General features: G+C 63.4%; 1 protein-coding gene across 1 annotated transcript; it reads left to right on the top strand.

The window, feature by feature from the left end:
* The first annotated feature begins 191 nt into the window (after nt 1–191).
* On the top strand, nt 192–19,343 carry PPM1F (protein phosphatase, Mg2+/Mn2+ dependent 1F). Its single transcript, XM_043901135.1, has 8 exons — nt 192–249; nt 4,185–4,434; nt 8,496–8,638; nt 11,173–11,375; nt 11,709–11,897; nt 13,999–14,142; nt 15,692–15,785; nt 16,285–19,343. The coding sequence occupies exons 2-8, from the start codon at nt 4,238–4,240 to the stop codon at nt 16,590–16,592; spliced, it is 1,278 nt and encodes a 425-aa protein (XP_043757070.1). The 5' UTR covers nt 192–249; nt 4,185–4,237; the 3' UTR covers nt 16,593–19,343.
* The last annotated feature ends 4,294 nt before the right edge of the window (nt 19,344–23,637 follow it).

Genomic DNA, 23,637 nt, shown 5'->3' with positions numbered 1-23,637 from the left:
GGAAGGGGTTGCTTTGTCCACCTACCCGGACGCCAAGGGCGGAGCAGACGCGCGCCCCGCAGCCGCGGCCGCCAGGGGTCAGCAGAGGCCGGCACCACCCGCCCGGGCCCGACTGCGCCTGCGCCACGGCCGCACGGGAAGTGGGCGGGGCCGGCCGGAGGCGAAGTGGGCGGGGTCGGCCGGACGGGAAGTGGGCGGGGCCGGCCGGAGCGGCGGGCAGGCGGGCGCCCGGCGGCAGAGCGGCGGAGGGTGAGACTGGCGGGGATTGGGGGGCGCGGGGCGCGGGGCAGGGTGCTGACGGCAGGGGGGGCGCCGGCGGGGGCGAAAGGGCAGGCTGGGGGGCCGCGAGGGGCTGGGGGCTGCAGGGCGGGGACCCCGGGGTCGGGGGCCCGGAGCGGGCCTGGGGGCTGCGCGCCCGGGGGTGCGGCGGGGGGCTCCGGGCTAGCCGGGGCGCGCAGTGAGGGGCCGAGGCGCGATGCGCCAGCTTGCCCGGGATCCCGCGCTCCTCTCCGCACCCCCGGCCCAGACCCCTACCCCAGCAAGCCCCCCGGACATGTGCCGGGCCGCAGCTGCGCCCCGGCGCCCCCCGATCCCGGCTCGGCCCCGAGTATATCCGAGTGTTTCCGTTTTCAGCCAGCGCTCGGGCTGCGTGCAGCGGCGTTAGCCAGACGCGTGTGCGATGGAACCCCAGGCGCAGGCCCCGCGCTGCAGCTGCGCGGCTTCAGGCCGGCTCCTCAGCCTGTCTGCAGCCGGGGAGTGGCAGCTGGCCGGAGTAGGGGTCTTCGTGCCAGGCCCGCCCGGCCCCGCCCCGCAGCCTGGCACCCAGCGGGGACCGTACCCTTAGTGACACGTGCTGAGTGACACACATCCTCTTGACATCCCCTGGGGCAGGCTTCGAGGGTGAGCTGTGCCCCCTGGGGCTGCAGCCATAGAACTGGAGGCTCATTTCTGCCTTTCCTGCCATATCCGGCCGATGGTCACATTTCAAGTCTTTTTCTCCTGCCACTGAGCTGGAAATGACAAAGGCCGGGAAGACCCCACCTGATTCCGGCTTGGCCGTTTCCTGCCTGTGCGGCCTCCGTGGGGGTTTGCTGACCCTCCCGGAGCCTGTTTCTTCACTGCAGCGTGACTGAGTCCAGGCCTGTAGTCAGCACAGTGGAGAGAGGTAAACAGGACGCAGACCGCTAGGCCAACCTCCGCAGGTTCATTCCTAGAATTCCTTTCTGATGTGGCCCGAAGCCAGCACTGCCTGTAGGACCTGTCTGCTGCCCACCGCGTTCCACTGAGTGTCTCAGCTTCCTCTTTTAAGGGGCCAGGCCTCAGGCTGCACCTGCAGAGGGTGTTGGGAGGAAGCTGACACCCACCTCTCTGCCCTCACGTTGACAGCAGCTGTGTACAAAGGAGCCTCGCATAGAGGTGCTGTTACACCCGGAGACCGGGTGGGCGTGGGGGCCCAGGTTACAATCTGGTGAGAAGTCAATCCTGTGAAAGTGGTGCTTGCACGTGAGTGTGCTTAATGCGGCACAACCGTACACTTGGAATGAGTAGAAGGATGAATTGTATGTCACGTGTTGTTTAGTCACTAAGTCGTGTCTGAATTTATGACCCCGTGGACTGTAGCCCGCCAGGCTCCTCTGTCCATGGGGATTCTCCAGGCAAGAATACTGCAGTGGGTTGCGATTTCCTTTTCCAAGGGATCTTCCCAACCCAGGGATCGAACCCTCGTCCCCTGCATTGACAGGTGGGTTCTTTACCACTGAGCCATCAGGGAAACCCACACTTAAAATGAACAAAATGATCAATTATGTGTTATGTATACTTTACTTTGGGCTTCCCATGTGGCACTAGTGGTAAAGAACCCACGTGCCAAGGCAGGAGACAGGAGATGCAGGTTCGACCCCTGCATCAGGAAGAGAAGTGGTGACCCACTCCAGGATTCTTGCCTGAAAAGTCCCGTGGACAGAAGAGCCTGGCGGGCTACAGTCCATGGGGCCGCCGAGTCAGACGTGACTGAGCATACACATTACTTCACCTTAAATGTATTAAAAAGAAGAAAATATGTACACAGGAAAAGGTTTCCGCTATACTCTTCTCAGTGGCTGTATATGGATGAAGAAATAAGATTCTCCATTTATAGAAAAATTTGTAACAAGGAAGATGATACTTTTGTAACAGTGGTGTGGTTTTCCTTTCCTAAGGCTCTCTTTCTGTCTTCCCTCCTGTTGGGAAGTCAAACAGGACTCCACAGGAAGCTGCCTTGTCCATGTGGCGGAGAAAAACCCAGGCTTACAGACATGCGAATTGAGCTTCTAAGTCAAGATGGGTAAACTAGAGCAAAGTAGATACTTTAAATGGAAAAAAGAAAAAGAGAAATGGAGTTTGACAAGTCAGGTGCAAGCAGAAGGGCTGTAGAGCCCGGAAGACAGTGTGGGGCTCTCGGCCGAGGTGGGGCAGAGTGCTCGGGTCTCCGGCGCAGAAATGAGGGAGGGGTCTGGAAGCGGCCAGGCCCCCGAGGCCAGCAGCCTCCAGGAGTGGGCTGGCAGCCGGGCTCCTGACTGGGACCCGGGGTAGCTGACATGGCCCTTTTTTCGCAGCCCTGCCTTGTAAGGTGGGGGTGGTAGCTCCACGTCTCGGGGCAAGGGGAGGGGCCGGACACCCTTAGTGGGCTGCACCCCACTGGTCCCCTGCGGATATTAGGTGGCAGCACCATTACTTCCACTGCAGCAGTGCCGGGGGGGCCTCGTGCCGAGAGCAGGACGGCCTGGCCACGGGCCACGCTGGGCCAGACGGGTCGAGCAGGTGGCAGCACGGGCTGGTGGCCCAGGGTCCCTCCCACGCCCCCCGCAGGTCCTCAGGCCCGGGTCCCAGGCCATGAGAGTCGCCAGCCAGCACCCCGCACGGGCAGTCATGCTCGGGCAAGGGGCGCTGGGCACAGAGCGGAGAGCAGGCTCTGCTGCTGCTGAGGGGAGCAGGCTCCAGGCCCAGGGAACGGTGTCCCCAGGCCAGCCCCCCCCCCCTCCCCCGGCAGCGAGGTAGAAGGCCGGCCTGGCCTCTCCGGGTGCCTCCCCTCTCAGTCACACCCTTGCGGGTGCAGCGCAGCGTCCCGCCCGCTCTGACCTGGTCGCACTTTATTTTCCATCCCTCGTTGGTGCCCCTGTGTGCTTTCTGCAGCTGGGGGCTGCAGACAGGAGGGGTGAGCAGACAGGAGGGGTGACTGTGAGTGCGCGCCTGTCCGCAGAACCTCCTCTCCTTAAATACGAAAGTGTGTCGTAAGTCACGCCTTCGTGTGTCTCACAAAGACACACGTCTCTACTCAAGGGTAGACAGTGCTGTAGAACAGGCGTGTGTCTGTCAGCCGCTCAGTCGTGTCTAGCTCTCTGTGACCCCGTGGTCTGTATGGCCTCTGTCCATGGAATTCTCCAGGCAAGACTGCTGGAGTGGGTTGCCACTTCCTGCTCCACGTGTTTCTTAACTTAGCTCCCTTTGCCCCCCAGACCCTCCGCCCATCACCCGTCCTGCTTCCCTTCCCCCAAGCCCGCACCCGCCCGTCCTTCCCAGAGACTCATGCCGAGTTAGGAGCTCTGATCCTCAGAGGGTCGGGGGCCCCGGGTCCCCCATCCTCCAGGCGTTTGAAGCGCAGGACAGTCGGGATGTTTGGAGACACTTAGCCTGTAGTCAACCCCTTTAAGCCTCAGGAGGCCTGGGACGACTCCTGGGAGGACATAAGGCCTGACCACCCCCCCCAGGCCCCGAATGTCCCGGCGGAGCCCTCTGCTGCACCACGGCACTGCCTCCGGCGGCCACCCAGGGCACATAGACCCCCTCAGAGGCCACAGGCCGCGTCCACCTGCCTCTGGGGCCTGGCCCCGGCCCGCTCAGGCTCTTCTTCCCCAGGAGCACACCTTCCGCTTTTAGCCGGACAGCCCTCTGCCCGCCCCCCGGCTCTGTCTCCAGGAGTCACCTCTCTGGGCCCCCCAGGGCCCCCATCAGGGTTTGTCCCTCAGACATGGGCCTCAGAACTAACTGCGTCCAAAGCTGGGTGGCCCTGCCCTTCCGCCTGGAGCCCCGGTCTCGGTGTGGCCCCGGCTTCCAAGGGGAAGCAGGGAAAAGTGGGCACTCAGCATCGCAGAGCGTGGGCACGGTCACCCCCAGCCCCAGGTGCTGACCGTCACGTCTCCCCGCAGGACGAAGACCGAGGACCCCGGCAGCAGCTCCCCGCCCCCCCGATGCCCTGGGCATGGCTGCGGGGGCCCCGCAACAGAGCGGCCAGATGGCAGAGGAGACCCCCGGCTTCCTGGAGGCGCTCCTCCGTGACTTCCCGGCCCCGCTGAGCCCGGAGAGCCCCCTGCCATGGAAGGTCCCAGGGCCCGTGCTGAGCCGCGAGGAGGCGGAAGGCGAGCTGGCCGAGCTGGCATTGGACTTCCTAAATAGCCGGTGAGCGGTGTGGGTGCGGGATGGGGGCCAGGGGCAGGGGCAGGGAGGGGGCTTGGGACCGTGACCCCAACAGGACCCCGGGGTGCGGGGAGGGGGGCGTGGTACCGTGACCCCCCCCATTAGCTTCTCCTGTACCTTCACTCCTGGTCACTTTCCACATGGGCATCCCGTCTGCCCCCACCAGCCACCTCGGTTTCCCGGGGCTGCAGCCTGCGGGGTGGGGGGCTTCAACTGACACAAGGGCCCCGTCTCTGCATCCAAGAGACCAGCAGTCAGGGCCGCCCCCGACCTTGGTCTCAGCTGCGGGTGCAGCCCGGCCCCGCATGCGACCTGGCCCGTCAACACGTCCCCAGCCCGGCCGTGAGTGCCCACTGGCATTCTCCCGCCTGTCTGTGTCTGCCCTCCCTGTAAGGGTGCCCGTCCCGTGGGGCTGGGGGCCCTGCTCCCCAACAGGCTCCCTTTCTGACCGAGGGCCTTGGTCCAGCCCCTCATGGGCGGGGCGGCAGAGGCTCAGAGGCTGGCCCGAGGCCACACTGTCCCCCAGCCACCAAGACCCGAGCGGTGGTGGCCGTGTCCCCACTGCCCAGGCCATGAAGATGAGGTTAGAGGGACTTGAGCAGCTTAGAGGGAGTCGGGGAGACGGAGAGCAGCGGGCCGCCCAAGGGAGAGGGTCGTGGGCAGGACTGGGGGTCCAGGCGGCCTCAGAGCCTCATCCCCCCGCCAGGGGCATCGCCCGTCACTGGTCACCCCCAGTGCTGGCGTTCGGTGTCCTTGGAGGCAGGCCAGCTCCCACCCTGAACCCCGAGCTCCTCCTGGGAGGGGCCCGAGGCCTGTCCAGTCGGCCGCGGGGGCGTGACGGCCACGGGTCTGAAAGCGCGGGTGGCCTGTCCGTCTGTGTGGCGCGTGCAGAGGCTGAGGCTGGCTGCTCTTACTTTGGGGAACTAGTTCAGAGGTAGACCAGGGGAGCCGAGCAGGCCTGGGGCCGGCTGAGGCCGGGCTGGACGGGGGCGAGATGAGGGGCCAGGCACCACAGTGGCACTCGGGGGGCGGAAGGGACGTTCAAGGGCCCCAAGCCCGCAGCAGCCCCTTGGGCCGGTGTCCCTGCCAGGCCCGAGCAGGGAGGGGCCTGAGCCGGAGACGGGGGGCGGCCCGAGGGGTCCCCGCGGGCAAACAGTACAGGCCTGCTGCTGGTGACGGGTGAGAGGTCAGGGGTCACAGCCCCAGAGCCAGCAGGGTCTCAGTTCCGGATCAGGAATCGAACCTTCGCCCTCCGCAGGGAGCCCACAGAGTCCTAACCGCAGGACCGCCAGGGAATCCTCAACCTTGGACGATACTTTAAAGCGTGTTTTCGTTGTTCCTTTGCTCCAGGTGCGGCGGGCGGCGGCCCTTGGTTGCGGGTCGCGGGCTTCTCTTGCTGTGGAGCAGGGGCTCCAGGGCGTGTGGGTTTCAGTCGTTGCCCTAGGACACAGGCTCAGTAGTCGTGCTGACGGGGGCTTGTTTATCCTCCCCGGCACGTGAGCGCTTCACACGCCAGGGATCGAACCCGCATCTCCCGCGTGGGCAGATGGCTCCTCTACCGCTGAGCAGCCAGGGGCGCCCCTCGAAGGGTCTTAAAATCCGTTATTTTAAAGTCTCGTATTTTCCAGTTTTTTTTTTTTTTTTTTGGCTGCGTCACACGGCCTGTGGGATCTTAGTTCCCCGACCGGAGATAGCACCCAGGCCCCCAGCAGAGAAATCCCTCCAGCCGTTTGAATGCACTTGCTTTCCATTACCGGAGAAGGCAGTGGCGCCCCACTCCAGTGTTCTTGCCTGGAGAATCCCAGGGATGGGGGAGCCTGGTGGGCTGCCATCTATGGGGTTGCACAGAGTCGGACACGACTGAAGCGACTTAGCAGCAGCAGCAGCTTTCCATTACTCTTGCCCTTCCCCAGCATTTCTTTCCCGTGTGTCTCCTGTCTGGCGGTCAGCGCCCACCCGCAGACCCCAGCAGCTCGTGTGCAGGCGCTTGGCCGTCCAGGCCCGAGCGTGCCGGCTGTGAATGGATCCTGCGGGAGAGCCTCCTCCTCCTCCTTGTCGTCAGGGGTCACGTCTCAGGTCCCCAGGCGGGCCGGGCCCCCAGTCACGGAGAGGCAGTTTCATCTCTGCCGCTGGCCTGCGGGCTCCCTGGAAACCCGCCAGGTGGTGGACCAGAGCGGTTCTCGTTTCTTGGGTACCTGGTCCCTGTCATGAGGCATCCTCGCTGGAGTCTTTGGTGGCCTCAGAGCACCGGGCGGGGCCCATGGCCAGGCATTGTCCTGCCTCCAAGGCCGGAAGCCACCTCCCTGCCCCCCACCAGGACTCCGGGGCTCAGGAAGCCTCTGCGGCCTCGCCCAGCACTGGGAACCGGGGAGCGGAGGCACAGTTCTCCCCACTGTGAAAAGGGAAGGCCCAGATCCGGGCAGGAAATCCCCACGGGGCCAAGGGGATCTTGGCTGGTTGTTTTTCAAAGGCAGGTTCCAGAGGCTGTGCCCCTGAGTCAGCCTCTCATTTTGAAAAAAAACCCGACAGATTCATCCCAGCAGCTCCCTCAGGCCCTCTGCAGACTCTCCTGGAGTGCCCAGAGGAGCACACCCACCCAGCCATCGGGAGGGCCTGGCTCTGCCTGGCACAGTGTCCAGCCGCCCTTGGGCGTGCCCGGCCTCGGGGACAGGCCAGGATGCCAGGCCTGGGGCCCAGAGAGCTGGGGCCTTCCATGGTGGGATCCAGTCCCCGAGTCTGGGGGCTGCGCCCGCACGCCCCGGAGCCCGTGGTGAGAGTTTCCCATAGTGCTTCCCGCTGGCCTCGCTCTCTCCACCCCCAGGCCTCCCGGAGCCCCCGCATGACCCTCTTCTCCTGCCTGGGGGCTTCCTGTCACCTGCTGCCCCCCACCCCGGCTGCGCTGACCCTCAGCTCTGCGCAGCCTGTCTGCCTGGGAAGCAGCCAGCCAGGTCTCGCTTCCCAGACTCGGCCCCAGGCGGCACCCCTGGCGTCACCCCGCCTCCCCAGCCCCCGTCAGCCACTCTGCCCCACCCCATTTGCCCACCCAGACCGCGTGCCCACCTGCCCTAGGCCTCTTGGCCTCCGGGGAGCCTGAGACGCCGTGCGGATCCACCCAGTCCCCTGCCCCACACACCAGCCCCATCCCCTCCGGTCCGAGGCTAGGCCTGCCTGAAAAAGCCCAGTCAGATGGTGTCACGTCCCTCCTCCGGCCACACCAAGGGCATGACCCCGTCACCCTGGCAGCTGCCTCCCCAGAGATCCCTGCGCCAGCTGCCTGGATGGCCTGCTTCCCCCGAGACCCCGCATGAAGGGGGCTCACAGCCCGTGGGTGTGGTGCTCCCCGCATTCCTCTACTGGGGCAGCCACGACAAAGTGCCAGGGGCCGGGCAGCCTCAACAACAGCCATGTTGTCCTGAGATTCCGGAGGCTGGGATCCCGGAGCCGCATGTCTGCGGGGCCGGTCCCTCTGACCGTTGCTGGCAGTCCTTAGCTGGAGGTCCGCTCGCCAGTCTTCACCTTCACAGGGTGTCTCCCTGGGGTCTCTGCCCCAGGTTCCCCCTTCAATATGGACGCCAGCATGATTGCATTGGCGCCCCCCTCCCCCGGGGGACCTCCTTGTAACTAGTGGCTTCTGCAACAGCCAAGCTTCCACGCCTGGTCACGTTCCGAGGCGCTGGGCTTAGAATCTGTAACACACATGACTTGATTCGTAGGTCTCCCCAACCCGCAGGGCTCCCCGGCTGGTATTGGGGGCCAGGAGCTGTCTGAGGCTGGACGTCAGGCCGTTTGTCCAGTAGACTCAGCTCACACGTCCATGGGTCTCCTCCCAGCCCCAGCGAGGCACCACCCCGTAAATGGTGTTGCCTGGACGGCCATCCAGCTCCCCAAGGACCTGAGGTCCACCTGCCCATCATGGCCACTGGTGGCGTGCGAGCGGCCGCCACTCCTTCCGGAAGGACCTCCCCAAGGGGAAGGGGGCGGGGGTTGTCCCTGGAGCGCGGGGCAGACCCCAGGGTCCTAACTCCAGGCCCCCCCCCCCCCAGGAGCGCGCCGCCATCGCTTGCCGCCTGCCTGGCCCACGAGGCGGTTTCCCAGCTGTTGCAGTCGGACCTCTCTGAGTTCAGGAAGCTGCCAGAGCAGGAGGAAGAAGACGGGGACGGAGCGGAGGAGAAGGCCCCTGTGACGCGTGAGTTCCCCCCTCGGGGCTCGGGGGCTTAGCGGGAGACAGGCCGCAGGGGAGCGTCGGGTCACCCGGCCGCCTTTCCTTTCCCGTTTCGCTGGTGGGCAGTGCTGGGCTCACGACAGGGTGGCAGAGTCCGAGCCCCAGGAGAGGCCTCCCCGGCGTGGAGGACGAGCCCCGCAGCCTGGGCAGTGGACAGCCTTGTCCAGGTCACCCCAGGGCAGCCCTCGTGGGCCTGCCCTCCCACCTCAGCGTAACACGTGGGTGGTGACATGGGAGCCGACCTCGGGGCAGCCGTGGGGCCAGGGGTAGAAAATTCAGAGTTTGGGCCGTGTCTCAGCTGCGAAGGTTTGGGAACCCGGTCGGGTGGTGACTCGAGGGTCCCTGAGAGCTGCTGCCCTGCTCCCAAGCCTGCAGTCCGCACCCGGAGGAGCCTGGCCAGGAGTGAGCCTCCCATCAGGCAGGCCCTGTTTTGCAGGCTCTTCTATCGCTTTCCTGGTAGTTTTTCCCCCAGGGTGGAAGTTGGCTCAGGTTGCAGCAGGACTGCAGCCTTGGGCCAGGCCTGAGCAGGGGCTGGGTTCCTGCGTGCTCACGGGCTGGAGAGGGTGCTGGGAGACGCACACACACAGACACACACACACACACATAGCCTTTTCCCTGGCTCCCGGCCCAGCCGCATTCCAGCCCAGCCCCGCCACGCATTCCTGCCTGAGGCTGGCAGGAGGGCCATGATGATAGACCGCCTTTGTCCTCTGCCAAGCCTGCCAGCCTGCCCACGAATGCCCCTGCCCCCTCAGCGGGAAGCCAACACCACCTGCTGGCGGGAAGGAGCTGGTGCGGCTGACCGCCCAGAGCCAGGCCTGGGGTCTCCGAGGGCCGGGGCAGGGGGCACCTGCTCAGCCCGCCCTGCCCTCCAAGCAGGCCTGGGCCCGCCGCGCTAATCAGCTCACCCCCGGCATGGGAGTGGAGCGCAGGCAAGTCTGTCCCTCGAAGCCATTCTTGCAAAACTGGTGTTGCTCGGGAGTTCTAAGAACCCCCGCCACGGGCAGAGGTGTGACCGAGACCCGGTCTGGCAGGGCCAGGGGAGCCTCTACCCGCCCCGCCCCAGCGAGCTTGGCCCCACTCTACAAGGGAAGGTGTCAGAGCATTTATGGACCTGTTTGAAAAACCAGCTCCTGGGATTCCCGTGGCTGAGACCCCCACAGCATGGGGCCTGGGTAGATTCCTGGTCAGGGAACTAGATCCCACATGCAGCAACTGAGACCCAATACAGCCAAAAAAAAAAACAGCCTCTGGTTGCAGTGGGAAATGGGGAAAGCACAAAAAAGTGTCCTTAAGGAAATGCATGGCCCAGGACCCCGCCCTGCAGACGTCCTTTCCTGCCTCTGAAGTCTTCTGGGCCCACGTGGGTCGGAGGCTTTCACGTCCTCGTGTTTCTCATTTTCATGTTTTTCCCCCTCAGTGTCGATTTTTTAAAAAGATTGTGACCTAAGCACTTCATATGCTCGCAAATTCGATTTCTGTCCCATCCCTGAACTTTTTAAAATTAAACTTGGCACTCGGGTAGCCGTGGCCTCAGTTGTGAGAAATGGCAGGGGGGACCGTCGCATCTTTGTCCACCAGTGGTAATGTCTTGGAAACCGATGAAATAGCACAACTAGGATCTTGACGTAGTCTCACCCCACACGGATGTTGCGTTATCGCTGTGGCCACCCTGACACCCGCCTGCCCGCACCCTAAGCCCCGACAGCCCCCGATCCCTCTGTTCTTATCATTTGAGGATGCAGATAAGTGATGTCACGCAGGATTGGCTTTTTCCACTGAGTGGGGCTCCCTGGAGAGTCACCAGATCTCTGTGTCAGGAGCTCCTTCCTTCCTTCCTTCCACTGACCGCTGTCCTGGGTGCTGTATACGAGAATTTATCGTTCACCCGTCGAAGGACGTGTGGGCCGGTTCTTCCTCTCGATTGTTGCAGAAAAGACTGCCGGGACTGCCCCCTGGTCTCCTGTGCTAGCCTTTGTTTCTCTGGGATACAAGCCCCCGGGTGCCGTTGCTGGGCTGGATGGCAGTTAAAGAGTTTGGACATGATAAATCTTTTTTTTTTACAGTTTTATTTATTTTTAAATTTCTTATTGAAGGATAATTGTTTTTTACACATAAGTCACTTTTAATAGCAGCTTAAATCTTCATTGGGAGAACAGACCGTAATTTTCTCTGTCGTTGGATGTATATCGTTTTTCATTAATGCACAGTTATTAGTGGTCCTGTACTTGTTCTTAAATTATCCTTGCGTTTCTGGCTCTTTCCTTGGGGGTGCAGCCATGCTGTCGGGCAGGGGCTCCTGTGTGACTGCGTTTCCAAACCAAGCGCGTGGAAGCTGGTGACACAGGCTGCAAGCGGGGGTCGTTAGGCTGCTGTGCCCAGGGGGCCGGGCAGGCAGATGGACTCCAGGGGTCTTGGGAAGCGGGAGGGTGGGGTCAGGGAGCCCCCCGGGGTCCGCGGGGGCGCCTCCCTAACAGCCCCCCCGTCCTGCCCCTCAGTGCTGGACGCCGCGGGCCTGGCGCGGAGCCTCTTCGACCGCCTCTGGCAGGCGTGCGGCCAGTGGCAGCAGCAGGTGCCGGCGGCGGCCCAGGCGCCGCAGCGGCAGTGGCTGGTCTCCGCACACGCCATCCGCAACGCCCGCCGCAGGATGGAGGACCGGCACGTGTGCCTCCCCGCCTTCAACCTGCTCTTCGGCCTGGAGGTGAGTGGGGGCCCGGGGTGGGCCCGGGCGTGGGAGGGGACCCTGGTGCCCAGCGGGGCCGTCGGCGGGAGCCCAGGCAAGCGGGACGCCCGCGGCTGCCATAAGCACCTGCCCCCGGGGTCTGGGCAGCCGGGGTCATCGGCCCCGCCCCCCCTGGGCCGGGGAGCGCGCGGTCCTCCCCAAGACACGCCCCCGCCCGCCCAGCCTGTCTGGTGGTGACGCCTGCTGTTCCACCAGACCCCCATCCCCCAGCGCCCGTTTCCGCCGCGGGCCGGCGGAGGCCTCCCGGGGCCAGCCAGGCCCTGACCCGTCCCGTCCCGCACTCCCCTCCAGGCTTCAGTGGACCGCGCCTACTTCGCCGTGTTCGACGGGCACGGAGGAGCGGACGCCGCGAGGTACGCGTCCGTGCAGGTGCACGCGGTCGCCGCCCACCGGCCGGAGCTGGCCACGGACCCCGCGGAGGCCCTCCGCGCGGCCTTCCGCCGCACCGACGAGATGTTCCTCTGGAAAGCCCGGCGAGAGGTGAGCGCAGAGTGGGGGCGCCGGGGGCGTGCCTCGGCAAGGAAGGCAGCGGAAGGGCCCCCTCCGAAGCCCGCTGGCCGGCTTATCCTCTCGCTCCCGCCTCGAGGGCCTGTGGTCGGAGCCCATTCGGGGCTCTCTCCAGCGGAGGGTGTGCGGGGCTCACCGGGCGGGCAGCGAGACTGTGTCCTAATCAGGGGCGGCAGGATGACAGGCGCGGGGCTTCTGCCTCATGGTTCTCAAGAAGTGACGCCACCCCAGGCCAGGGCCACGCGGCAAGCCCCCGGGGTCAGCCGGGAAGGCCAGGGGACAGAGGACGGCGTGCCTCCGAGCCTTCACCCTGGCCCCCGTGGGCAGGCACGGTGGGAAGCTGAGAATCAGATGGTTTGACTAGGCTAGGGCTTACCTGGTGGCTCAGAGGTTAAAGTGTCTGCCTGCAATGCAGGAGACCTGGGTTCAATCCCTGAGTCGGGAAGATCCCCTGGAGAAGGAAATGGCAACCCACTCCAGTACTCTTGCCTGGAGAATCCCATGGATGGAGGAGCCTGATGGGCTGAAGTCCATGGGGTGGCTAAGAGTCCGACGTGACTGAGCGACTTCACTTTCACTTTCGTGCATTGGAGAAGGAAACGGCAACTCTCTCCAGTGTTCTTGTCTGGAGAATCCCAGGGACGGCGGAGCCTGGTGGGCTGCCGTCTGTGGGGTCGCACAGAGTCAGACATGACTGAAGCGACTTAGCAGCAGCAGCAGCAGGGTCTCTGGACCACGGGGTGGTCCCCAGTCATCAGGGCCGGGGGGAGACAGCCTGGACCAGGGACCACAGTAGTGGCTGAGGACCTGGGCTCAGACCAGCTGGCTCGTGCAGGTCACGGAGCACGACCAGGGGAGACACTAGCGCTCACTCTCTAGGAGTTAGCTCTGGGAGCGGAGCGAGGGCCCGCTTCAGGGTTCAGAAGGCCCTCTGTTGTCACGACATCGTAAAATGCAGAGAACAAAGCACAGGATCAGGGCAGGCAGACCTCAGAGGCCTCGAGGGTTTGGTTCCAGACCACCTCCGCGATGTGCACGCAGCGATGAAGCACGTCACGTAACCGTGTCGGGTTCCCGGTGCAGATAACGGCTGGGTTTGCACTCTGCCCTCATCTGCAAGCAGGCAGCAGCGTCATGTCTGAACACAGCAGGCACCTTGAACAACACCTTGTTGCTAAACCTCCGTCATTGGAGCCTCCGTCGCGGCGTGTGATCTTTCTGCCGTGGTGACGTGAGAGGTGACTGAGCGCGGGTCCCTGAGACAGAGAGTAACAGCAAGGTGTTACTGTTTCGCATTGTAACCACCTCCCCCGGCCCCCAGGCAGGTCACCCCGGGCTGCCCGCGTCGGCAGCTACAGGGACAAGCCGTTTGTTTCTGAAAGAAAAAAGGGTGCACCTGGCTCCTGACCTGACTGCCCGCCTCCCCTCCCCTCACACCTCAAGGTCCTCTGGCCCCACAGGGTGGATGCTAAGATGGTTTTAGAGACCTGGAAACAGCCCGGTGGCCCCTGAGGGGGTGTGGGGAAGGGGGCACTGTCTGAGCACAGACCCTCATCAGGATCAATGAGGCTGGACTTTGCATCTGAACAGAAAAGCTTCCAGGTCCGAGACCCCGGGGTGGGCGCCCAGCCAGCCAGGAGTGAGAAAGGGTTCCCTGCGGCAGGTGCTCAGCTAAGGGCGTGATGATCCAGACACACCTTGGCTGAGGTGTACTTGACACGTGACAGGCTCCACGTGTCCAGAGGATCGGCTGGGGGGTGTTAGCACGTGTTTCTGCGCCCGCGTGCCCCTCACCACGCTAACAGACTCCCCCTCACCCCTGAAGCTCCTTCCAGCCTTTGTGGTCCCTGCTCCCCGGACCCCCCAGCTCTCCGCTTTCTGACACCACGGATGGCAGCGTCTGTGCGTGCGGATTTGATGCGAACGAACGCCCGTTTCTCGCCGCTGGGTCCCTGCATGTGTGCGTCCATTCCCGTTTCCCGCTGAGCGCCGCTCCGGGGTGGGCATCCGGCCGGTGTGGGCGCGGGCGGGCGGCGGCCTTGCCCTCCTCACCGGCGTGCGCGTCTCCCTGCAGCGGCTGCAGAGCGGCACCACGGGCGTGTGCGCGCTCATCGCGGGCAGCACCCTGCACGTGGCCTGGCTCGGGGACTCCCAGGTTCTGCTGGTGCAGCAGGGACAGGCGGTGAAGCTGATGGAGCCACACAGACCCGAGCGGCAGGTAAGACCCCGTCCTCCAGAGGGAGGGTGCCCCGCCTCGCTCCAGTGGGTCCCCTGAGGCTGGGCGCGCTAGCCGCCAGGAATCTCACAGAGCCCTCCCTGTCTCGGCGACTCGGAGCCCAGAGCTGCAGGACGGAGCTGGGTATCTGCGGGCAGGCGGCCCGGGAGGCAGGGTTAACGCGCAGTCGTCTCCTGCACAGGCGGGGAGCACCGGGCTGTGAGGGAGACCTCAGGGCGGGGGTGGCGTCAGGTCTGAGCTAGGAGGGGCCAGGCCTGGGGCCCGAGGGCAGCGGGCCGGGAGGAGGTGCTAGGGACGCAGACCGAGCCAGAGGAGGCTGAGCCGGACCCCGCAGCAGGTGCGGCCTGCTGGGCGGCCGGGGAACGGGAGCGGCCACTGCTCCCGTGGCAGGGGGCGCTTGGCAGGGAGCCTGGCAGCTTCTGGAACAGTGGGACCAACAGAGGGCAAGCTGTGGGCTGGGTTGCAGGGAAGATGTCGGGCAGCTGTGGGGAGGGCCTTCCTGTGAAGGCGGGGGGTGGGGTGGGGCGGGTGCTGAGAAGGAAGGGTCTGGGCTTCAGGGATACAAAGTCCGGGAGTCCTTGGCACCCAGGAGGGCCGCCATGCCTTTGGTCTGAGACCTGGGAGCTGGCGGTGTGATGCTCCCTGGGGGTGTGGGGCCTAGAGAGGCTGCAGGACACACACAGACACACACACCCGTGAGTTGGGCGGGGTTGGGGTCGTGGAGCTCCGGGCTCGGCAGTGGGGAGGTGATGGGTGAGCCCTCTCAGAAGTGGGGTCACAGGTGAGCGGGCTGGGAAGGCGGGGGCTGTGGGAGGACGCGGTAGGCAGGGCCTGGATGAGCGGAGCTACAGGAACCCACCCCCCTGCCAGCAGCTCTGGGCTTGGTGGTAAGGAGGCTGGGGCGGGAGGGCGGCTGGGCTGAGGCGGGGGGGCCCATGCCCCAGGACGCCCTACCTGGACCAGCGTGGGGCAGAGACGGGAGCTGCGGGGCGGGCACTGGGGTGGCTGCAGCCCCGTTGGAGACGCCTCCGCCCAGGGAGCTTCTGGAGGTCGGAGAAAGTTTCAGGGCTCGAGGCTGGGCTGGGCCTGTGCAGTCCTCTCAGGCCTGGAGCCCCGTGGTGGAGCTCCAGGGAGCCAGGCAGTGGCCGGGGTTGGGGGCCCCAGAGCTCATCCAGGGCCTGTTCAGCGTCACCCAGCCCTGCCCAGGGGCCTGTGACGGGGAGGCGCAGTATCCCCCGAGAGACGGCAGCGGAGAGCCCTGCGTCGACCCAGGCCCTGGCTCTCTCGGCTGCCGCGAGCGTGTTCCCCAAGCCCAAAAAGCTGCGGGGGGACAGCGCGTGTCCGCCTTGGCACCAGCACCTTCGGCCGCGCCTGCCTCTGTGGGGCGGTTCAGGTAGTCAGTCGCGTCTCACTGCCGCACGGTCCCCAGTGCTGCCTTGGAAGCCAGCTGGCCTCCCCTCAGGCGGCGTGGACACCCCCAGCCCCACCGCCCGCCCGCCAGCCCCCCTGCCCACCCTGGCTGTCTCCGCAGGACGAGAAGGACCGCATCGAGGCCCTGGGCGGTTTCGTGTCGCACATGGACTGCTGGAGGGTCAACGGGACCCTGGCCGTGTCCAGGGCCATCGGTAAGCAGGCCAGGGGCTGGGAGGGGGCCGGCACGGCAGGGTCACCCGCGGAGGGGCTCGGTGAACCCGGGGCGCAGGTGCAGACGCCTTGGAAGCTTGCCTCCCAGCCAGATAAGGCAGCTAAAGTCACAGTCCTTAAGACAGTCTCTCGGGAGGATGGGGGGAAGCCCTTGGCGGGGCCTTGAGGGCCGTGGGCTGAAGGTGATTCCTGGGCGGCCTGTAAATGAGGCTGCTTTCCTGCCCCTGAGGCTTCCGTCGGGGGCTCAGACCTCCCCCCAGGGCTGAGAAACGCCTCCCCGCTCTCTCTCTGCACCCCCAGGGGCCCAGCCCCCTCTCTCACCGCCCTGCTCTGTCCCCGCCGGAGCACTTGGCACCGCATGAAGCTACCTTTTGGCAGCCGTGTGCCCCATGAGCCGCTGCACGTTGGAGGTGGGGTGGCCGCAGCCCAGCCAGGGTGCCCGGCCCTCACCACCCTCCCTACCACCTTCCCCCGGCCCAGGGGACGTCTTCCAGAAGCCCTACGTGTCTGGGGAGGCGGATGCGGCCTCGCGGGAGCTCACGGGCTCCGAGGACTACCTGCTGCTGGCCTGTGACGGCTTCTTCGATGTGGTCCCCCACCAGGAGGTGGCCGACCTCGTGCGCAGCCACCTGGCGGGGCCTCAGGGCAGCGGGCTGCACGTGGCCGAGGCGCTGGTGGCCGCCGCCCGCGAGCGCGGTTCACATGACAACATCACAGTCGTGGTGGTCTTCCTGCGGGACCCCCAGGACCTGCTGGAGCCAGAGCCTGACGCGCCGCGGAGAAGCTGAGGCGCGGACCTCCGCCCCCCGCCCCACGCTCCTCCCCCACAGATGCCTTAGGACCCGGCGGGAGGTGGGCAGGTGATGCCCCCCACGGCTCGAGCGCCCTCGTGGAGGAAAGCGGCTCGGGCGGGGGCGGGGGCGGGGGGCGGGACCCAGGCCCCGGGTGGCGGCCGCAGCCACACCAAAGACGCCTTGCACGCACGCGGGGTGGCCGGGCGCTGGGGGTCCTCCGGGCAGGACCGGTAGGGAGTGGCAGAGGTTTCTTGTTCCCCCAACACTGCCCGTGACCGAGGGCTTGGGGGTGCCCGAGTGGGAAGGGTGGGCCTCGTGGGAAAGAGACGGGGCGCCCACCCGTGGCCTCCCCGGTGCCCGCACTCGGCTCGTGCTCCACGGAGGGGATGCCCAGACAAAGACGCGTGTGTCCCATCTGTGGTCGTCTTCTCCCCGGGAAACGTTTCATTCAGAAGCAGCACTTCAGGTTTGGTCCATGTTCTGTCAGTGCCAAGAGGTTCCGTGGGTCATGTAACTTAAGCGGAGCTCCGCGTTTATTTTATTCCCTAGGAAACTTTTAAGTATTGATTTTTTTTTTTTTTTTTTTTGTGAGATGCTCCTTTTGCAGTATTACTGAAATTTTTTTTTCTCTCAATCAGGATTGAAACACACACTTTTCCAGGTGGTGTAAATAAGCCATTCAAGTGCCTTAAACAGCTGTGGGCAAGGCTGGGGCCGCTGGGCTGGGATGGATGCCCGGAGCACACTTCAGTTTTTTGTTTTTAACAAAAGCAGGATTGTTTTGTCAGAGCGGCGTAATTTTGAGTAATATTCTCCCCAGCAGAGTTATTTCTGCCTTTGCACGGCCTGGGCCAGACCTTGGGGCTCCAGAGTTGGGGTGACCATGGCCCCACCTGCCTCCCCGCCCTCCTGGTCCCGTCCCCCTGTCTGATCGGACCCTAGGCCGAGGGCCCGAGCCCTGCCCAACAGCAGACCCGCGCCGCTGTCTGGGATGCTCTGGAGGGCCTGGCGTGTCTGCGGTTGAGTTGGTTTCGTCGGGTCGAGGGGCCCTGACCGCCTGTGGAGGCAGTGGGAGAGCAGAGGGGAGTCTGCTCCAGCCCCGGCCTCCGCGGCCCTCCTCTGCCCGCCGCCCACTGGCCCCTGCGGCTCCGAGGCTGCAGCAAGTGCGTGACAGGTTGGCTCCCCACCCCCCAGTCGGTGTGGAGTTGGAAGCAGAGGGTGGAGGGGTCCTCTGGCCGGAGGACGTACGATCCTCGTTATGGGTGGGGAAGCGTGGCGGGTGGCTTAGGCGAGGCTTCCGAGAAGGTCACTGGGGACTGGGCCGCGGGGTGCTGTGGAGGAGGTCAGAGTCCCCCCAGCAGCAGGGCCCAGGACCGGCTGCACTAAGGAAGCCCAGGCCCTCCTCACCAGGGAGGCGGCTGAGAGCCCCTCGTGAGGCCCGTTCCCAGGCTCAGCGTTGCCCCCCAACTTCCCAGCCCCAGCAGCAGGAATGAAGTGGCTGAGCAGGGTCCCCGGCTCGCTGTAGAAGCCTCTTAAGCTGGTCACTGCGGCTCAGAGCTTTGATGGCCGAGTGACCGGGTGTTGCTCCGTCTAACCCGAAGTTCCCACCTTCCGGGAGCCAGAAGCCCCCCCGTCAGGCCCTCCGGGCACAGGGGTTAGGGAGGGGTCGTCAAGGGGACCCTGTTCTCCCGCCGAGAGGGGTGGCCTCCTGCAGCGCCTGGTCACAGGGCCGTTTCCCCCCCGCAACCTGGACTGGGCCCCGTCGGTCTCCTTGAGTCCTGACCCACTGCCCCGTCAGGCCACGGTCTTAAGAGGCCCCAGCCAGGGGCGCCGGTCTGGGAACCACGGCCCCCCGTTAAAGCCCCAGCTCTGTCCCTTGGTCACCGTGTGGCCCTGGGCCTCCACGTCCCCTTGGTGGGGCATGGGGTCGCACCGAGTCCCTGCGTCAGACTGGAATTCCGAAGCGGGGACGGGGGTGCCCGGGGCTTCGGGGGCAATGGTCCCAGGACTAGCGCCCCTGCCTGCCCGCAGGGAGGGGTGATTAAGTATTATTAGTGTCTATTCTTAACATTAAGTGGGCTGGGGAAGAGTCAAGCTACTGATGCCGGCGCCTTCCTTGTATGGAAGATGGCAGCCGGAGCCCTTGAGCCCTGCTTTTACAAGTGGGGCCGCTCCCAGACAGCAGGGGTGGGCAGGCAGGCCCCCCGACGCAGCACACCCTCAGCGTCCAGGCCTGGGAGAGCGGCTGGGGGCAGGCCCCAAGGGAAAGGTGCAGGTTGTCAGTCTGGGGCCCTGAGTCGGCTGCCGGTGACCCCTGCCCTCCCAGGCCAGTGCTCGGCCCCGTCACCCTTGCCCCGCAGCCAGAGCTCCACCGTGGACTCGGGTGTCCTGGCCACTTCCGCAGTATTCCCAGGGAGGGTGGACAGCTCCGCCTCCTGGGCCCGGCCTGGCCCCGAGCCAGACGGATCAGGTGGGCCTGTGCGGGATGAGCTGTTGGCTTTGCTTCCGGCTGCAGCCCTGGGGGCACCCCCGGAGGCCTGTGCTCTTCCACCAAGGCTCCACGGCTTTGCCAAATATGCCTGCAGCCTTGCCAGGGGTTTATCTGTGTCCATCTCGGTGGGCTTCCCGGAAGTGGTGTTCCACGTGAAGGGGTTTGTTCCCAGACCAGGTGGCGGTTTCCCCATCCGAGGGACAAGTCCTGGGGCCCCCATGCTCATGTCAATAAATCACAAGCTCTGAACCCCTCCACTGAGTCCGGAGTCCTACCTTCTTCAGCCTCCTCGCTCCTTGTTCCCCCGGCCATCAGGATGTGGTTTTGGAAGCTACTGATGGACTTGGGTTCCATCCCTGAGTCAGGAAGATCCCCTGGAGGAGAAAATGGCAACACACCCCAGTATTCTTGCCTGGAGAATCCCATGGACAGAGGAGCCTGGCAGACCACACAGGGCCGCAAAGAGTTGGGCATGACTGAGCACACACGCTCGACGGGCCATCTAGCGATCCTGCGAAGTGAGCAGACCATTCGGGAGAACCCTGCCGGCCACCAGCCAGCCTGGTTCCCATCCCCAAGCCTATGGGCCCCAGCAGCAGGAGAGCTGTCCCTTGGGTCCTGGGAGGGGGGCTTGGGGCAGGCCCCTGGGGAGCGCAAGGCTGGAGACCCTCTGCTCTTGCACTCAGACGGGAGGTTCCCTGTGCTCTGAGCTCAGCTCTTGGGAACATGGGAAGCATCCAAGTTGCCCAAATGCGGGGCGCTCGGAGCCAGGGCCCCGCAGTGCCGCCTGAGCGGCTCAAGATGGGGTGGGAGGTGGTGCTGGTGCTTTGCGGGGAGCCCGGCCCGCTAACCCCCCGGGGACAGCTGTGACCCACCCGCCCCCACGCCACGCCTTTGCCAGCCCTCACCTCGGGCCTTGCTGGGCACTCCCAGGTCAGCCCTGAGCTGCCGGTGCCCACCCCCCCACCCCACCGGCTCCATGGCCCGGGGCAGTGGTCTCCCACCTTCCGAACTGACCCCCCCCCCAGCAAGGGAGGCAGCTTGATCTGTCTGCTCCCCCACCCCCCGCCACCAGTGGGGGCTGGGGTTCCCAAACAGCCCGCCCACTCAGCCATCTGTCCCGCCCGCCCGCCCCCTCCGCCTCCTGGCTCCCGGCAGAAAGAGCTGGCAGCCTCCTCCTTAAGCATAGGCTGTCTTGACGGTTCCCTCGTGAGCGGCCTCACGTGTCTGAAGCTGGGCTGCAGGCAAACGGGGGACGTGTGCACAACCGCACGCAGACACACACACTCAGAGCTGGGAGCCGGCGGGGAGCAGACACTGGGTCTTGTGCCCGCCAGGTCAGGGTCCAGCCTGGGGGAGCTGCTGATAGCCCCCAGAGCCGGGGAGACAGGCAGGAAGCCAGCCCCCCAGGTTCCTTCAGAGGGTTTGGGACCCCCAGCTACCCACCCTGGTTCTGGACCAGTCAGGACAGACCCTCAGCCAGCCCCACCCATGAAGCTGCACTTCATCCCAGCTCTGCTTCCGAGGGACTCAGGCCTGGATATCTGGGTGCCCAGGGCCAAGGGGTGCATGCAGACTCCTGGGGGCCAACCCAGCCCGGGCAGGGGTCCCGCCAGGTGCCAGGCCGGGGCCCAGGAGGCCGCTCCTGAGACCACTGTCCCCACTGCTCCTCACAGCTCAACTGGGGCACCTGCCTCCTCCCCCACCTCCCTCCCGTCCCCTCCTCCCTTCTCCCCTCCCCTCCTCCCTTTTCCCTCCTCCCCTCCCCTCCTCCCCTCCACCTCCACTCCTAAATTATGAAAGTAACAAGATAGGAAGGACAGAACTTGGAAAAGAGAAGAGGGAAAACAAGACTTTGATTTTGGGTGTGCAACAAAACAACCAAGGTAGATGTTTAGAAATGAAACCAAAAAAAAAAAAAGCATCTAGAAATGAAGGTCACCTTTTTGCCCAGAAAGGCAAGCAATAGAAAGTTGCTGAAATGAGACAGATTACGTGTACGAGTTGCAGATTTTAGAGTCGGAACTGCGTGGACATATCTTATAAAAACAGGCTGCCATTTGGTCCTCTTCGTGTCCACTGTGTAGTTTCATCTTCTGTGTGACCGGGGCCTCGCGGGTGAAGCTGGTCCTAGGCAGCTGCCTCTCGTGTCCAGCCTGCGCGTCCCCGCCAAGGACGGCTGCCTGTCACGGCCGCCTCTCCCAGCCTCGGCCGGTTCTTCCATCAAGCGTTTGACATAAACGCACGGAGAAGCAACATCATAGATCAGACGTAATTGATAGTAACTGTGGGCCCGTCAGCCAACCTGGGAGCAACCTCGCCTGGCCTCACTCATGCTGGAAAGGATTTCTGTGTGGACTTGCCCCCGCCCGTGCGTCTCCTGCCACCGTCCGTTCATCCTGCTTGTCTCTCTGGCGGGGTGGGGGGCCTGCTGGCTGCATTCTGCTCCCAGTCCTTGTCACTCAGTGGCCCCCTGGGATTCATCCCTGCTGGGGGCGGGGAGCTCTGGCGTCTTGCAGAAACAGAGCTGCTATGAACATCCTCTGTCTGTATTCTGCTGCCCACATACCACGGAGTGAAACCTCCAGGCGGGACTGGCTACAGAATTTGCAGGACCTGATACAGAGCAAAACATGGGGCCCTGGGATAAATTATTAGGAGTCTCAACACGGCAGTTGCAGAGCCCTGTACCGGGGGTGGGCTGGGTGACCACTTGGGTGCAGGACGCATCTTCACCCCCACCGAGGGCTACGCACAGGGCCTGTGCTGTGTGGCGGCCCCTGGTACACAGGGCGTGTCCACGCTCCCCATTCTCACCTGCACTTGGCTCCCTCAGACTCTAATTCCATCAGTGTAACAAGCATAAACCCCGGGTGCAGGTGGTGGCTACCCACCCCAGTGTTCTCGCCTGGGAAATCCCACGGACACGGGAACCTGGCAGACTACAGCCCGTGGGGCCACAGAGAGTCAGACACAGCCGAGCACAGCCCAACATAACGTGTATCATGGCATCTCTTTGTGGTTTTGTTGCATTTCCTTGGTTGCATGCGTGCTAAGTCACTGCAGTCATGTCTGACTCTTAGCAACCCCCATGGACTACGTATAGCCCACCAGATTCCTCTGTCCATAGGATCCTCCAGGCAAGAATGCTGGAGTGGGTTGCCATGCCCTCCTCCAGGGGACCTTCCCAACCCAGGGATTGAACTCACATCTCTTAGGTCTCCTGCATTTGGCAGGTGTGGTTTTCGTTTGCATTTCCTTGATTACCAGAGAGAATGAGCAGATGATGTGTGGACCACTGAGTGACTTTTTCTGAAGTAACAGGGGACAGAGCTGGACTCCTGTTCTTGGCCCTAAATGACCATGTGGGCGGTCACTCCCCTCCTATTTGGAAGTTCTGCCATCTGATCATAACCGCTTCTGCTCAGGGGTCAGGCTACATGGCAAGGCTTAAAAAAAATAAAAATTGAAAGAAATCGTTTGAAAGCTTCATCACCAGTCTCTCCAATGAGTATTCAGGACTGATTTCCTTTAGGAATGACTGGTTTGATCTCCTTGCAGTCTAAGGGACCCTCAAGAGTCTTCTCCAGCACCACAGTCTGAAATTGACCAGTTCAGTTCAGTCGCTCAGCCGCGTCCCACTCTTTGCGACCCCATGGACTGCAGCACGCCAGGCCTCCCTGTCCATCACCAATTCCCGGAGCTTACTCAAACCCATGTCCATTGAGTCGGTGATGCCATCCAACCATCTCATCCTCTGTTGTCCCCTTCTCCTCCTGCCTTCAATCTTTCCCAGCATCAGGGTCTTTTCAAATGAGTCAGCTCTTCACATCAGTTGGTCAAAGTATGGGAGTTTCAGCTTCAGCATCAGTCCTTCCAATGAACACCCAGGACTGATCTCCTTTAGGATGGACTGGTTGGATCTCCTTGCTGTCCAAGGGACTCTCAAGAGTCTTCTCCAACACCATAGTTCAAAAGCATCAATTTCCTTATAGTCCAACTCTCACATCCATACATGACTACTGGAAAAACCATAGCTTTGACTAGATGGACCTTTGTTGGCAAAGCAATGTCTCTGCTTTTTAATAATGCTGTCTAGGTTGGTTATAGTTCCAGAATCACTGCAGATGGTGACTGCAGCCATGAAATTAAAAGACCCTTGCTCCTTGGAAGAAAAACTGTGACCAAAATTGATACTGGGAGTCAAAAGAAATATAGTATTTCAAACAGTTTAGAAGAACATGAATAAAGCTGGAAGACTCCCAGTATCTGATTTTAAGACTTACTTTATAGCTGGAATAATTAAGACAGTCTGGGGGACTTCCCCAGTGGTCCAGTGGTGGACACTCCAAGCTTCCAGTGCAGGGGGAGTGAGTTTGATCCCTGATTGGGGAACTACAGGCTGCATGGCATGGCCAAAAAACAAATTTTGAATGAATACCCTCATACTGTCACAGGGGTAAACACATAGATCGATGGAACTAGAGACTCCAGAAATCAACTATCACAAATGTAGCCAATTGATTTTTTGGTGGTAAAATATATATA

Source organism: Cervus elaphus, chromosome 5 (assembly GCF_910594005.1).
Source record: "Cervus elaphus chromosome 5, mCerEla1.1, whole genome shotgun sequence".
NCBI lineage: Eukaryota > Metazoa > Chordata > Mammalia > Artiodactyla > Cervidae > Cervus > Cervus elaphus.
This window is presented reverse-complemented; position numbering and strand designations above follow the sequence as displayed.

Excerpts from the sequence above, each read along its gene's own strand:
- PPM1F (XM_043901135.1), top strand. The coding sequence starts at position 4,238 with ATGGCTGCGGGGGCCCCGCAACAGAGCGGCCAGATGGCAGAGGAGACC. Across the intron at positions 4,435-8,495 it reads TTGGACTTCCTAAATAGCCG|GAGCGCGCCGCCATCGCTTG; the intron begins GTGAGCGGTGTG and ends CCCCCCCCCCAG. Across the intron at positions 15,786-16,284 it reads GGCCGTGTCCAGGGCCATCG|GGGACGTCTTCCAGAAGCCC; the intron begins GTAAGCAGGCCA and ends CCCCCGGCCCAG.